This window comes from Cherax quadricarinatus, unplaced genomic scaffold (assembly GCF_038502225.1).
Source record: "Cherax quadricarinatus isolate ZL_2023a unplaced genomic scaffold, ASM3850222v1 Contig1865, whole genome shotgun sequence".
Lineage (NCBI taxonomy): Eukaryota > Metazoa > Arthropoda > Malacostraca > Decapoda > Parastacidae > Cherax > Cherax quadricarinatus.
The window spans coordinates 61,749-74,997 of record NW_027196891.1 but is presented as its reverse complement, the minus strand read 5'-3'; the positions used below and the strand labels follow the sequence as shown (position 1 = coordinate 74,997).

Here is a 13,249-nt window from a genome sequence, read left to right as displayed (position 1 = left end):
ATGATTAGGAGAATGCTAACAGGGTGGATGTAAACCATACCCCGGCCGGGATTGAACCCGCGGTCAGTGTGTCATTACCTTTGTACCTAGTTCAGCTATCAAAACTTTGGGGGCCCAGTCCCTGTACCCATTACGTACCTCTGTAATCTGTAAATACCTTTGTAACTTGTCATGATTGTGACCAGACCTACCTGGAGTTCATTACCTTTGTAAATTGTGAGTTCATTACCTCTAACTTGCTCAGCTATCAAAACTTTGGTCCAGTCCCTGGACCAATTATGTACCTCTGTAATCTTTTGACTACCGCCCACAGGATGGGTATGGGGTGCATAATAAACATATTAAACTAAGGTCAGAGTCTCTCAAAACTCCAGCCCGTCGCGTTAGCCACTAGACCAGCTAGCCACAATAAGATTCGTCCAACTAGGTATATTTCTACACCATAGGAAGGGCTGGAGTTTTGAGACTCTGACCGCGGGTTCAATCCCAGCCGGGGTATGGTTTGTTTGCAATCGTGTCATTACGATTTCGTGAGTCAGGGTGAATGTAAATATTCCATGTTTTTTATAGTCTAAAGATATGCACACATGTTCTTTGTGGATGTAACTCAAAGTATAGTAGGATACAAGCATTGTACCTTCTGAACTATTGTTTCTGATGCTGGGTCGCCATAGTATCTGTTTTAAGCGGTACACCAAAATCCAGCACAAAATCCAGACAACGATTGTTCAGTCCTTCAAGTGTGAGGATATTTTCTCCACTTAACCGCGGAAAGATTGATTTCATCAAAATTTTGTGACTTAATTTATTACAGGTGAAAATGATTACAACGGTAAGTTGATACACGAGACATTGTACAATATTTGGGTATCTGTTCTGGGAACATTTCACCACGCAGTGGCTTCAGTCCAATCCAGAGAAAGGTGTAGTAGTAGTCTGAGGTAATCACTCAGCCGGGAGTCGATGTTAGTTCATCGACTCCAGGTTGAGGGACTGATTACACCAAAATCAACTTTCAACTTCTCTGCATTGGACTGAAGCCAGTGTGTGGTGAAACATTTCCAGAATAAAGATATCCAAATATTTCAAATTTCTCATTTATCAACTTTTCAGTTTTTCACACCGACAAGTAAATGTGTTATATAACATAATTATCATATGTAATCCCAGAAAACTGGGATCACCTGAAGATTACATCCCTCAAGCCAAACATTCTATCCTAGTTTTTCTTGAGCGATTATTAGTTTGTAGCAATACAATAGTGTGGCCCGGTGGTCTGGTGGCTAAAGCTCCCGCTTCACACACGGAGGGCCCGGGTTCGATTCCCGGCGGGTGGAAACATTCGACACGTTTCCTTACACCTGTTGTCCTGTTCACCTAGCAGCAAATAGGTACCTGGGTGTTAGTCGACTGGTGTGGGTGGCATCCTGGGGGACAAGATTAAGGACCCCAATGGAAATAAGTTACAGTCCTCGATGACGCACTGACTTTCTTGGGTTATCCTGGGTGGCTAACCCTCCGGGGTTAAAAATCCGAACGAAATCTTATCTTAATACTTAGAGCCTTGCTAAAATTTCTTAATACAGTAGGACCCCGTATCCGCGGGGGTTACGTTCCAAGGTTCTGCCACGGATACCGAAACCGTGGATAGTAGCAAACCCTATACAAGTCCTATACATACCTGTTAAAAGGTTTAATTGATAAATTATGCTCTGTAAGTAGAGAATTATCATTTCTTCACTTCACAACTTGTGTTTAGTCTTTTAAGAACTAACAGCTTCTCTAATTTTGCACTTTGGGGCTGTTATTGTATAAAATTAATAGGTATTTTTAGGCTACAGTCAACCGTGGATAACTGAAACTGCGGATACTGAATCAGTGGATACGGAGATTCTACTGTACTAATCTATAATTTGAGAATCTGTTTACTGTACACTGCTTCCCTTGTATGCATCTTAGTGACAAACATTGCAGTGGTGACGGCCTAACTTAATTATAATTGTTAGTTATAACAGCGAATTTATTTTTGGGACAGCAAATATTTATGAATATGAATGAAAATGTAGGAGAATTATAAATTCTGTTATGAGTAGTGTATAGCATTAGTGAACTAGGATTTATGACCGCTGGTCACTGAGATCATCTCCGCAGATAACGAGTGTGCGGGTCAGCAGAAGTTATTCCTTGGGAAACGCAAGACAGTGACACCAGAGGACACTGATCACAGGTGTGTTGCTAAACAAGTTTTTTTTTTTTTTTTAGAGAAATAACCCATGTATAATTCACTGTAAGCCGAGCGGGACTTTATCATGAGATAGACGGCTTAGTTGCCTCTGTTCTACAGCTTAGTTGCCTCTGTTCTACGGCTTAGTTGCCTCTGTTCTACGGCTTAGTTGCCTCTGTTCTACAGCTTGGTTGCCTCTGTTCTACAGCTTGGTTGCCTGTTCTACAGCTTAGCTGCCTCTGTTCTACAGCTTAGTTGCCTCTGTTCTACAGCTTAGTTGCCTCTGTTCTACAGCTTGGTTGCCTCTGTTCTACAGCTTGGTTGCCTCTGTTCTACAGCTTGGTTGCCTCTGTTCTACAGCTTGGTTGCCTCTGTTCTACAGCTTGGTTGCCTCTGTTCTACAGCTTGGTTGCCTCTGTTCTACAGCTTGGTTGCCTCTGTTCTACAGCTTGGTTGCCTCTGTTCTACAGCTTGGTTGCCTCTGTTCTACAGCTTAGTTGCCTCTACTACAGCATGGTTGCCTCTACTACAGCATGGTTGCCTCTACTACAGCATGGTTGCCTCTACTACAGCATGGTTGCCTCTCTACTACAGCATGGTTGCCTCTACTACAGCATGGTTGCCTCTACTACAGCATGGTTGACTCTACTACAGCATGGTTGCCTCTACTACAGCATGGTTGCCTCTCTACTACAGCATGGTTGCCTCTACTACAGCATGGTTGCCTCTACTACAGCATGGTTGCCTCTCTACTACAGCATGGTTGACTCTACTACAGCATGGTTGCCTCTCTACTACAGCATGGTTGCCTCTACTACAGCATGGTTGCCTCTCTACTACAGCATGGTTGCCTCTCTATTACAGCATGGTTGCCTCTCTACTACAGCATGGTTGCCTCTCTACTACAGCATGGTTGCCTCTCTACTACAGCATGGTTGCCTCTCTACCACAGCATGGTTGCCCCTCTACCACAGCATGGTTGCCTCTCTACCACAGCATGGTTGCCTCTCTACCACAGCATGGTTGCCTCTCTACCACAGCATGGTTGCCTCTCTACCACAGCATGGTTGCCCCTCTACCACAGCATGGTTGCCTCTCTACTACAGCATGGTTGCCTCTCTACTACAGCATGGTTGCCTCTCTACTACAGCATGGTTGCCTCTCTACTACAGCATGGTTGCCTCTCTACTACAGCATGGTTGCCTCTCTACTACAGCATGGTTGCCTCTCTACTACAGCATGGTTGCCTCTACTACAGCATGGTTGCCTCTACTACAGCATGGTTGCCTCTACTACAGCATGGTTGCCTCTACTACAGCATGGTTGCCTCTACTACAGCATGGTTGCCTCTACTACAGCATGGTTGCCTCTACGGCATGGTTGCCTATACAGCATGGCTGCCTCTACAGCATGGCTGCCTCTACAGCATGGCTGCCTCTACAGCATGGTTGCCTCTACAGCATGGTTGCCTCTACAGCATGGTTGCCTCTACAGCATGGCTGCCTCTACAGCATGGCTGCCTCTACAGCATGGTTGCCTCTACAGCATGGTTGCCTCTACAGCATGGTTGCCTCTACAGCATGGTTGCCTCTACAGCATGGTTGCCTCTACAGCATGGTTGCCTCTACAGCATGGTTGCCTCTACAGCATGGCTGCCTCTACAGCATGGCTGCCTCTACAGCATGGTTGCCTCTACAGCATGGTTGCCTCTACAGCATGGCTGCCTCTACAGCATGGCTGCCTCTACAGCATGGCTGCCTCTACAGCATGGTTGCCTCTACAGCATGGTTGCCTCTACAGCATGGTTGCCTCTACAGCATGGTTGCCTCTACAGCATGGTTGCCTCTACAGCATGGTTGCCTCTACAGCATGGCTGCCTCTACAGCATGGCTGCCTCTACTACAGTTTAGGATCATTCACTTGAGAGAAGGCATCTTAATATCTGAGAAGTCCTCTTAATCGATAGAACTAAAAATTACCCTCTTACCTTGGATATAATCTGCTTTCAGTTTCCCTGGCACTGTGTGACTCCCAAGGGTCTAGCGCTTCCCTCGTAAATCTAACACCCTTGTCAATACATGATAGATATTTTGATTATTCTGTGTTAGTAATACCACAAAGCTTTCTCTTGATCCTGACCTTGAGCATATAAGACGCAAGGTGGGAAGGGGGGAAGGCGCGCCATGTATTCCAGAAAATACGGTAGACTATAAAAGACATTTTCTGATTAGAGGAAAGGCTTTGGTTTTTAGAATTAAATATGCACAAAGTGGCTCAGTTGGTAGCTATTATAGTTTGGCAATGAGAGACCGGGGTTCGATCCCCGGTACAAGTAGAAGCATTAGCGTAATGAGTCCTGGAAATCAGTCCTGGAATATGATTTTGAAGCCTGAGACACTTGTTACCTCCAAGATTCCCAAATGTAGCACGTTTAGCCAACCACTGGCTTCATCAGTCCAATACAAAGAACAATGGTGATAAAAAAAGGAGTTTGAGGTAATCAGTCCCTCAGCCTGGAGTCTGATCAGTCCGTCAATCTTGAGACTGGACTGGACACATCGACTCCAGGTTGAGGGACTGATTACCTCATTCTCATCATCGTTGCAAAAGTCTCATTCTTTAACTAGGTTTTCCTAACCATTTACATCACACTTTGAAATATCAATGTAATAAGGAGAGGGAATAACATTTCTGTATTTAATTTGTACCAACTTTCTTTATTTTTACCAGCTAACATAAGTTCTTTATCCAGGCTGAGTTCGGCGCTTCCACCTCGAGGCTTGAAGGACGGATGTGATATCCTTAATGCCACGCCCCTCAATCTATTAACTACAGACGTCAAAGATCCTTTTCTAACACACACGTTGGTGACTGAGGGCGGCAAGAGTCAACGGGAAGTTTGGGTTACTCCATCTGAAAGAAACTCTAGCAAGAACGATAGGAAGTAAGTTATCCAGGAAGAAGAAAATGCCACAATACTGTGACTCCAACAATGACGACGTTTTGATCCGACTTGGACCATTTACAATGGAACCTCGGTACTCAAACTGCTCCCTACTCGAACAATTCGTTATTTGAATGCTTTAGTAAAAAAAATAGCTTGGTAGTCGACTGTTTGCTCGGTACTCGACCAAAGAAACACAACCTGCCAGAACTTCCTTGTAAACTATTCCTTTTTTTTTCCATTTCTGTTTTTTTTTTTTTTTTTGTATAAATAAATCACCATGGGGCCTAAGAAGATTAGTGATAAGAGCCAATGAAAAACTAAGTTTTTGGAAAAAATTCGTTCGGTAGTCGAACAGATCGGCACTTGTACAGCTTTCTGTAATGAATTAAGTTCGAGTACCAAGGTACTACTATACAAGCCACAGTGGGACTTTTAAATTGTTCCAAGTCGGACCGAGATGTCATAAGCTTTTCTCTCCGATGTGCAGGTTATTTGTTTAGTTATCCAGGGTAGCGAGCGACTTGTAGCGCCAAAGTTGTTTGTTTAGCAAATCTATCCTAGTATCAGTTAATGAACTTACATAGTTATTCTTGCTTTAGTCTCTTAAGCCCTGGTGGGCTTAGTGCTTAGTTTTGATTATAATAAACCCATAAAACCGGTGGAACGGGTGGAGGGTTGTCCTAATCCTCTCAGGCCAGTGCGTCAGCCATTTGACAAATTGGCTCTAGTGATATGCATAGTGATATGACAGAACCTGCTTGCCGATTGGTTAACGAACTGGCCTGTAAGATTTAGGATTAGATTGCCATGGGTTCGTATTCCAGCCCGGACTCGTGTTACGATCTCAAGTCATTGTTAAATAAGTTTATTTAGGTATACACATAGTTACATAATTATCATACATGCATCCATTGGGATGTATCATACATACATCCATTGGGATGAACCAGGTATGTATAATATAAAGAGCTGGATTTACCTAATCTAGAATCAAAACGTTTCAACTCTTTTCAGGTGTTCTGAGACTACTCCATATGGCAGACCACTGGCCTTAAATTTTGAAGAAATGTCTGGGCGGGACTCCGAGGCCAGGTTAGTCAAGGTCATGTTCATCTAGAATACCAAGTAATATAACCTAGATACCTGTTAAGTGGTCTAGCTAGAACCCTTGTGCAATATTTACACACCATGTCAAGTGGTCTAGCAAGAACCCTTCTGCAATATTTACACACCATGTCAAGTGGTCTAGCAAGAACCCTTCTGCAATATTTACACACCATGTCAAGTGGTCTAGCAAGAACCCTTCTGCAATATTTACACACCATGTCAAGTGGTCTAGCAAGGACCCTTCTGCAATATTTACACACCATATCAAGTGGCCTAGCAAGGACCCTTCTGCAATATTTACACACCATATCAAGTGGCCTAGCAAGGACCCTTGCCAAGTGCTATCTGTACCCTTACACAAAGCAATTTGAGAGTAAAGGATCGTAATTAAAATTTGCATGTTCCTGAATTTAAGCAGCTCTGAAGAGCTATAACAGATTTTTCAAAATATTTTGTAATTTCCACAGTACAGTAGCTGTCGAGGTTCATGTGAACCTTTCCAATATGAACCTGAAAATTATTCTGCTGAACACTTGAACTAGAGCGTCAACTGTGTTCATTCAGATATCAGAATTTATTTGATTCAATAGAAAACATAACACAGGTAGCAACAGTGAAAAAACAGTGAAATTCCAAGCTCGGTTCCTGGCACTAGATCACGAAAACGTTTTGAATTTATAATTCACTATTTTGTATTTGTTGATATAACCTGTTTACTGTGACCTTGCTGTTAAAACGTGTTTAGAATATTGTTTGTAAGGTATGAATTAATTTTAAATGTTATACAAGTAATTGCAACAAATCCGAATCACGATTATTCCCTTGCCTGGAGTTTACCTTCAGTGAGTTTCGGGGGTCAATGCCCCCGCGGCCCGGTCTGTGACCAGGCCTCCTGGTGGATCAGCGCCTGATCAACCAGGCTGTTGCTGCTGGCTGCACGCAAACCAACGTACGAGCCACAGCCCGGCTGATCAGGAACTGACTTTAGGTGCTTGTCCAGTGCCAGCTTGAAGACTGCCAGGGGTCTGTTGGTAATCCCCCTTATGTGTGCTGGGAGGCAGTTGAACAGTCTCGGGCCCCTGACACTTATTGTATGGTCTCTTAACGTGCTAGTGACACCCCTGCTTTTCATTGGGGGGATGGTGCATCGTCTGCCAAGTCTTTTGCTTTCGTAGTGAGTGATTTTCGTGTGCAAGTTCGGTACTAGTCCCTCTAGGATTTTCCAGGTGTATATAATCATGTATCTCTCCCTCCTGGGTTCCAGGGAATACAGGTTTAGAAACCTCAAGCGCTCCCAGTAATTGAGGTGTTTTATCTCCGTTATGCGCGCCGTGAAAGTTCTCTGTACATTTTCTAGGTCGGCAATTTCACCTGCCTTGAAAGGTGCTGTTAGAGTGCAGCAATATTCCAGCCTAGATAGAACAAGTGACCTGAAGAGTGTCATCATGGGCTTGGCCTCCCTAGTTTTGAAGGTTCTCATTATCCATCCTGTCATTTTTCTAGCAGATGCGATTGATACAATGTTATGGTCCTTGAAGGTGAGATCCTCCGACATAATCACTCCCAGGTCTTTGACGTTGGTGTTTCGCTCTATTTTGTGGCCAGAATTTGTTTTGTACTCTGGGTATTGATTTTTGTGTTGTACTAATTAGTGCAAATTGTAATTATAATTAGTATTGGTATGACCCTTGTAAAGCTAATTATAATTAGTATTGGTATGACCCCTGTAAAACTAATAATTAGTATTGGTATGACCCTTGTAAAACTAATTATAATTAGTATTGGTATGACCCCTGTAAAACTAATTATAATTAGTATTGGTATGACCCCTGTAAAACTAATTAGTATTGGTATGACCCTTGTAAAACTAATTATAATTAGTATTGGTATGACCCTTGTAAAACTAATAATTAGTATTGGTATGACCCCTGTAAAACTAATAATTAGTATTGGTATGACCCCTGTAAAACTAATTATAGTTAGTATTGGTATGACCCCTGTAAAACTAATTAGTATTGGTATGACCCTAGTATTGGTATGACCCTTGTAAAACTAATAATTAGTATTGGTATGACCCTGTAAAACTAATTATTATTAGTATTGGTATAACCCCTGTAAAACTAATTATAGTTAGTTTTACCAGCTAAGAGCTGTTATCTTGCCTCAACTCGTTTCAAAGCTTAGCCTATCTGAGGTATACCCCCTTCAGGGATGCCACACTCACCAGTCGACCAACACCCAGGTACCTACTTAATGCTAGGTGGACAGGAACAGCTGGTGTTAGGTGATGCACTGTGTTGATCGTTATGAAATTTTTTTAGTAAATTAAAAACAATTTTTTTTATTCAGCTTCATATAATTTTTAATTCTGGACTTTTCAAAATTATGCCTAAAATTTTAATTTAGGTCGTTTTGCCGAATTTTCGGAAAGTATTTGTTAGAAAACATTGGTAAAAAATTAAATAATTTAGGCTCGTGTTCACGAGTCGAAATGACTGAAAAATGGAGCAAAGATCGTGTGTCCCGTAGCTCAGTTGGTAGCGCACTCGCCTCGCGCAATGTTCGTGGTTTGATCACCGGTACTGGTGGAAACATTGGACGTGTTATTTAATAATTGCTGTCACTGCAGTTAGTAGGTACCTGGGTGTTATCTTAAACCTACTGTCACTGTTCACCTAGCAGTAAGTAGATACTTTGGTAACTTACACCTGCTGTCATTGTACACGTAGCAGTAAGTAGGTATCTGGGTGTTACCTTACACCTACTGTCACTGTTCACCTAGCAGTTAGTAGGTACCTGGGTGTTTCCTTACTCCTGCTGTCACTGTCCACCTAGCAGTTAGTAGGTGCCTGGGTAACTTAAACCACCTGTCACTCTTCACCTAGCAGTAAGTAGACACCTGGGTGTTTCCTTACTCCTGCTGTCTCTGTCCACCTAGCAGTTAGTAGGTACCTGGGTGTTTCCTTACACCTGCTGTCACTATTCACCTAGCAGTAAGTAGGTGCCTGGGTAACTTACACCTACTGTCACTGTACACCTAGCAGTAAGTAGACACCTGGGTGTTTCCTTATACCTGCTGTCACTATTTACCCAGCAGTAAGTAGGTGCCTGGGTAACTTACACCCACTGTCACAGTACACCTAGCAGTAAGTAGGTACCTGGGTGTTACTCGGCTGTTGTGGGTGGCATCTTGGAGACAAAAATTAATCTAAGTTGCCAGAAACGCTCTTCATAACATTGATATCAGCTATGGTCTGTATAAGTTGTATCATGTTAATAAATTAGACACATGTGCAACTCTTGGGTATCTTTATTGAGGAAACGTTTCGCCACACAGTGGCTTCATCAGTCCATACATAGGAGAAACTTTGTAGATGAAGCCACTGTGTGGCGAAACGTTTCCTCAATAAAGATACCCAAGAGTTGCACATGTGTCTAATTTATCAACATGTCGGTTCTCTGAACCATTCATCTACAAGTTGTATCATGTTTACCTGGAGAGAGTTCCGGGGGTCAACGCCCCCGCGGCCCAGTCTGTGACCAGGCCTCATGGTGGATCAGGGCCTGAACAACCAGGCTGTTATTGCTGGCTGCAGGCAATCCAACTTGCAGAAATAGATAATATATTTAGGATTTGAGCCCTGACAATGTAATTGTAACGTAACAGGTCCTTGGATACACAAATAACCTACAGTTAGATGTCAGTAATGGACTTCGTAAATTACATCAATAACACGAAATCGTAATGACACGATTGCAAACAAACCATACCACGGATAGGGTTTGAACCCGCGGTCCGAGTCTTGAGACTCCAGACCGACGCGTTAGCCACCTGGTTATAGAAAGTATTGTGGGGAGATTAGGTGTAGACAGCCTGTACTGTCTGCACAGACAGCCCATGCTGTCTGCCAGCTTAGTTCATATTTCGCGGCATGCTGGTGCTGCCACCTATAGGCCTTGCCACTTCAGTATGCCCAGACTTGCCTCGCTCTCACTCACACAGCGGCCTGGCATCAAGACACAAGTACTCCCAGCTCTCTCGTGGGCATGGCCCTGCCCGGGCCATGGGCACAAACACACAAGCCTGTGTAACCCACCACTACTTAACAATAAAGTAAGAAGCCTCCGAAGAAGTATATCATTAACACCGCTCTACAGTCTACCAAATAACCCCCATTATAAATGGTGACAGCGGTGCTCGCAGCAGTTGTGTTTGCCCCGCGAAGGAGGAAGAGTTATGAGTCTTCTTCACTTCATCACCCTACACAAGAAGCATCCGTCTCTCAACGAGTTATCCTGATGTCGTGTCTGCACGTTTGAGCATCCAGACACAGGTACAAGCAGGATCCAGCCGAAATTTGCCGAAATTCTCCGAGAATTGTGAGTGGCGTCCCAGTGACTCCACGCTACAGCGTCCCACGCTGTTTCTCAAGTCACGTGTTCAGCGTCACTTGTATGTTGCTGTTGTTGTTCAGCTCAGCACAGCTGTTTCAGCAAGCCAGAGGTGAGTTTTGTGGTGATTTCTGCGTCCAGTGTGTTTCCCCTGTGTTTGTGGGTGGGAGGAGGAACCGCCAGATGCCCGCCCTGCCATACACTCACGCACGCTCCTCGCCACCAGCCTACCATACACCACTCACCACTGCCCACTCCCTCTGCTGTGTTTTCTGCTGTTTTCCATGTGAATTCATTGCCAGAGCTGTGTATCCGAGTGCCCGAGGCCACTCGAAGCTACGTGGATTACGACGTCACGTGGGTGTTGCCGATGTCACGTAGACCTACAAAGCCACGTGAGTTACCAGATGTCCCAGGCCTCATGCTGTGGTCTGCTGCCCGCATCACATCGACGCCACCCACGATGCTGCCCGACTTCATGACGTCACGATGTCTGCTGACGTCACCTCACGATGTCTGCTGACGTCACCTCACGATGTCTGCCTGACGTCACCTCGAGATGTCTGCTGACGTCACCTCACGATGTCTGCTGACGTCACCTCACGATGTCTGCTGACGTCACCTCACGATGTCTGCCTGACGTCACCTCGAGATGTCTGCTGACGTCACCTCACGATGTCTGCCTGACGTCACCTCGAGATGTCTGCTGACGTCACCTCACGATGTCTGCTGACGTCACCTCACGATGTCTGCCTGACGTCACCTCGAGATGTCTGCTGACGTCACCTCGAGACGTCTGCTGACGTCACAGTGCTGCTGACGTCACCTCGCGACATCACGCCTGACATCACATGATGTCACCATTGAGTGTTCAGTAATTATTTCAATATTGTCGAGAAGATTGAGAGAAGATATATGTCGTGTGTTAATTAATTCCTCTTAGTCAGTGTTCTCACATTTTAGTATATGTCTTAGTGTCAGTTTTGTGCACAGAAAAGCATCATTTGCTAGTTAAGCCATATTGTACGGTATGTACAGCGGTGTGTTTTTAAAGTTTCGTGTGTCCAGTGAGGTCTGGCCCAGCCAGACCTGAGTAGCACCACTGTGTTAGTCACCCGCCTGACCAGTGTTTGACAGCTGATTTCTCAGCCCTGAGCGTATGAGCCCCCTTGTACAGAAAGCTTTTATGCTCGTCGCTCGTGATGTTCTGCAGAATCGTACCTGCTACGATTCCCATCGAGATTTGTTTCACTTCACCTCCAGACCGTCAGAGTGCAGTTATATGTAGAGAAACAAGTCTGGGGACGCTTAGGCTAACCTCTGCTATAACTCCAGCTGTCGAGAGATGATACTCGTCAAGCCGCAGCCAGCCCTGTCGGCAGGTGTTGTGTCAGCCTCGTGTCACAAGCTTCAGTGAGCAGCCTGCACAAAGATGATGTCACTTTGACTGCTAGCTCGCTCACTGCAGTCTGGTGTATGATGTTACGACTCCCAGATGTTTCGCCCAGTCGTCTCTGCCACGACTCGCTCCACAACTCGCTCCACGCTCGCCGGCAGTGACAGCCCAGTGACAGTACCAGTCGAGAAGTGTCCTCCTGAGTCGCTTGCCAGAAGTCCTGCCCAGTTGCCGAGTTTTGTCGACGCCTCACTCGAGGGCACCAGCATGTCATGCCCCAGGTTGAGTGAAAACCTGCAGCGACTCCTACGATGTCTTCTTCACCGTTCCAGAGGAGACCGTACCCTGTTACGTCACAGCTCAGCCGCAGCGATGTCTCCTGTGTTGCAGTATCTGTCCAGACGCAGGAAGGCGTGCAGTGATACACTTCGACGCTCACTGCCTTTGACCACGATGTTTAGCACACCCCACATGTTTTTTTCTTCCCTCCCTGTAGGAAGTTTTTTTTTTCCATGTCCATATGTATATATATGTTTTTATGTTGTGTTCTGTGCCCTGTTCCTACGAGAGAGAGACCGAGTTTCTTTTACTACCAGTATTGTCGCGTCGGGACGACGCGCGATAGGTGGGCGAGCGTATATAATGGGGGTTATTTGGTAGACTGTAGAGCGGTGTTAATGATATACTTCTTCGGAGGCTTCTTACTTTATTGTTAAGTAGTGGTGGGTTACACAGGCTTGTGTGTTTGTGCCCATGGCCCGGGCAGGGCCATGCCCACGAGAGAGAGCTGGGAGTACTTGTGTCTTGATGCCAGGCCGCTGTGTGAGTGAGAGCGAGGCAAGTCTGGGCATACTGAAGTGGCAAGGCCTATAGGTGGCAGCACCAGCATGCCGCGAAATATGAACTAAGCTGGCAGACAGCATGGGCTGTCTGTGCAGACAGTACAGGCTGTCTACATAGGTCAGTTGTCCCTAGGATGCAACCCACACCAGATGCCTAACACTCGGGTACCTATTTTACTGATAGGTGAACAGGGACGGCAGGTGTCTTAGGAAAAACACGTTCTAATGTTTCCACCCTTACCGGGGATCGAACCATAGTTCAATGGATGTTAATGGGGTACAAACATAATTGTAAATGCATAGTGTGACCTTAAAGAAGGTTGCAAGCAAATAGCGCTTGG

General features: G+C 45.0%; 1 protein-coding gene across 1 annotated transcript in view; it reads left to right on the top strand.

Moving 5' to 3' along the window:
• Positions 1-814: 814 nt before the first annotated feature.
• The window catches only part of LOC128701799 (zonadhesin-like), a gene marked incomplete at its 5' end in the record, with an annotated part of 36,082 nt that continues 23,647 nt past the window's right edge, over positions 815-13,249 (top strand). The window contains 4 exons of the mRNA XM_070081163.1: positions 815-832; positions 2,152-2,227; positions 4,977-5,168; positions 6,186-6,263. Of these exons, the coding sequence (XP_069937264.1) occupies positions 815-832; positions 2,152-2,227; positions 4,977-5,168; positions 6,186-6,263 (364 nt within the window). The remainder of the gene's footprint in view (positions 833-2,151; positions 2,228-4,976; positions 5,169-6,185; positions 6,264-13,249) is intronic.